This window comes from Apus apus, chromosome 5 (genome assembly GCF_020740795.1).
Source record: "Apus apus isolate bApuApu2 chromosome 5, bApuApu2.pri.cur, whole genome shotgun sequence".
Lineage (NCBI taxonomy): Eukaryota > Metazoa > Chordata > Aves > Apodiformes > Apodidae > Apus > Apus apus.
The window spans coordinates 41,680,151-41,682,850 of record NC_067286.1 but is presented as its reverse complement, the minus strand read 5'-3'; the positions used below and the strand labels follow the sequence as shown (position 1 = coordinate 41,682,850).

At 53.1% G+C, this 2,700-nt stretch overlaps 1 protein-coding gene across 1 annotated transcript; it reads left to right on the top strand.

Annotated features, from left to right (window-relative positions):
• The first annotated feature begins 91 nt into the window (after nt 1-91).
• Nucleotides 92-1,524, top strand: ISCA2 (iron-sulfur cluster assembly 2). Its single transcript, XM_051621346.1, has 4 exons — nt 92-182; nt 370-538; nt 666-832; nt 972-1,524. The coding sequence occupies exons 1-4, from the start codon at nt 133-135 to the stop codon at nt 1,144-1,146; spliced, it is 561 nt and encodes a 186-aa protein (XP_051477306.1). The 5' UTR covers nt 92-132; the 3' UTR covers nt 1,147-1,524.
• The last annotated feature ends 1,176 nt before the right edge of the window (nt 1,525-2,700 follow it).

The window sequence follows — 2,700 nt, the reverse complement described above, 5'->3', positions numbered from 1 at the left end:
CCGCTCCCGGCCCGGCGGGGCGGGCAGCGCGTTGCCTAGCAACCCCCCCGGCTCGCACTTCCGCCCGGGCGGGCGCCATGATGGCCCCGCCGGAAGCGGCGCGGCGGAGGCCCGGGGCGGGCGCGGGGCAGCATGGCGGCGCTGCGGTGCGGCTGGGCGCTGGCGCTGGCCGGACGGACGAGGTACCGCGCGGCGGTGGCGGCGGGTCCGCCGCGTCCCCTCGGCCCGTCGGGGGGTGCCCAGCGTACTCGCGTTTCGCCTGGGGGATGGGGGTGGGCGTCGGGGTCGGGCCGGTTCCCCTCGACGGGTCCCCTCTGAGGCTCCCTGTTTCCTCCCCTCTCCCCGCCTCCTCCCCTCTCCCCGCGGCAGCTGGTGTCCCGCTCCCCTGTGCCGAGGACGAGCGCTGCCGAGGCCCCCACCGGGCCCTGCCTGTGCCGTCGGCCGCCGGCTGCGGGGGGCATCGTCCTTCTCCCAGCCAGGCCCGACAGAGAGTGACCCGGGCGAGGGACAAGTCTTTCTCAGCGAGAGCTGCGTGAAGGTAGGGATCCTAGGAGGCAGCGGGGGTGCTTCTGGGCCGGATCCCAAACTGCCTGGGCTGCCCTGGGCACGTAGGGGAGGCGTTGAGTGTTGGCCAGTTTGTTCAGCAGGCCTTTTCTTCTTTACAGAGGCTGCTGGAAATCACAGAAGGCTCAGAGTTTCTCAGGCTGCAGGTGGAAGGAGGTGGCTGCTCTGGATTCCAGTACAAATTTTCCTTGGACACAGTTATCAATCCTGATGACAGGCAAGGACAGAGGGGTGTGGTGGTGGTCAGGTGTGCCGGTTCTTTGCAAAGGTAACATGAGCGGTGTGCATTGCATGGTGGCATCTTGAATCGGAGGGAACAAGCCTGTGAGAAAAGGAGAGTGCTCAGGCTGTGCTTTTGTGTCAGGTCTGCAGCACAGTTAATGGTTACACATGCTGCTTTTCTGCAGGGTGTTTGAACAAGGTGGTGCCCGTGTGGTCGTGGATGTGGACAGCCTGGCCTTCGTGAAAGGTTCCATGGTGGACTTCAGCCAGGAGCTGATTCGCAGTTCCTTCCAGGTGGTGAGCAACCCCCAGGCAGAGAAGGGTTGCTCATGTGGGACTTCCTTCTCTGTCAAATTCTGACTGGACTTCCCATGGATGAACACTGTCTGCAGACACTTCCTGGCAGTTTTCAAAGGGGTTTTGCTTGTTCTTTACTCAGCTGCTCCCTCTTGCCTCCCTTATCCTGTAACAAAGCCATTACACATGACTCCAGCTCTGTGTCTGCACTGAGCCTGTATCCAAGACTCGTTGGCCTTCCCTTCAGAAACATGAAGTAGCTGTGAGCACGTGGGAGCATCTTCAGCACCTTATAAACCGCTGGCCAGGTGGTGCTGACTTGCCTACCTTGTCCTGAATGTGGAGCCACTTAACTGCTTGTCTCTGCAAGAGATGGCTGTATATATATGTGTGTGTTTCTATTGAAAGTTCTTACTAAAAAAAAAAAGTCTTTGAGAGTGATTGGTATTGCTTGTGCATTCCCACATGGGTAGAATCTGGGTTTCTTCAGGCTACTGTTGCTATCCCTGGTCTTCCAGTTGAATGGGACCCAGAGTCTCTCTCCCGTGCGCCTCTCAGTGTCGGTGGCTCCACTCCCCAAGTCACACTGGACTTTTCCAGATACTTCTCTCTTCTCTTACCCAGCAGGCTTCTCTTGGGCCCAGGAATGTACAGTGGTTTTACTGTCAGTCCATGGGATGACAGTTTTTACTTGTTCAGAATAAGTGAAGCTAAAAACTGAGGTAGAAAGAATTAACAGCTTCTTCACTCAATTTAGAAGAGGAAAGCTTGTATATATTTAACAATAACATGCACAGTCCTCCATCTGTCAGTGTTATTTTTGGCTGTTCCTAAACCTGACTTGGAATTCTAGGTCATGCAAACTCTTGGGTTTCATAGTGTGTCTGCTGCCTTCTCTTGCCAGCAGGATGGGAAGTTCAGATGAGACGGGCAGAGACGGATCTGGAGTAAAACTTAAGGGTCCTCCAGTCGTTTTGTTTCGGTTGTCTGAGAATCTTTTCTGTAACTTGCTTCACTGCTTCATCTCTGTTTAACTTATGCTTGGTTTGATGAGGGAATGAAATAGTTCCTTTCCTTTCTGAAGCTTCGTCGGAATGGGAAATACAGAAGTTTCCAGAATAACATCCTTTTGATTGATTGTTTTCTGTAGTTTTTCATCTACCACTAGGTGTCTTTTAAATCAAAGTGATTCACCTGCTTGTAGATGAAAGGAGGGATGGGGAAGCTATTTTTGTTTCCTATCTTGTGTTTTATCTGATCATAACCAGAGTGTCTAAGACTGAAGTAATTCATGTGAGTTTGGGAGTGCTGTATGGCTTGGGTCCCAAGGAAACTGCTTATGGCAAACCAGGAGATCTTTCAGACTCCATGCCACGGGCAGTTTTGCTGTTAAGCTTCCCAAGTGCCTTTCCAAACTAATCAGAAGTGCATACGTACAGCACTGATTTGCCTACTGATTTCTAGTGCTCAGAGGGTTGATACCCAGATAGTTTCAGCTGTAGCTGTTACAGGACTTCTGTGTGATCTGCTCTGACTTTATCACATGGGGAGTATGGGTGGGATTTGGAGCAGCAGCTCTATTGATTTAGCCCTTTCCATTTCCTGCAGTAAAGTTCT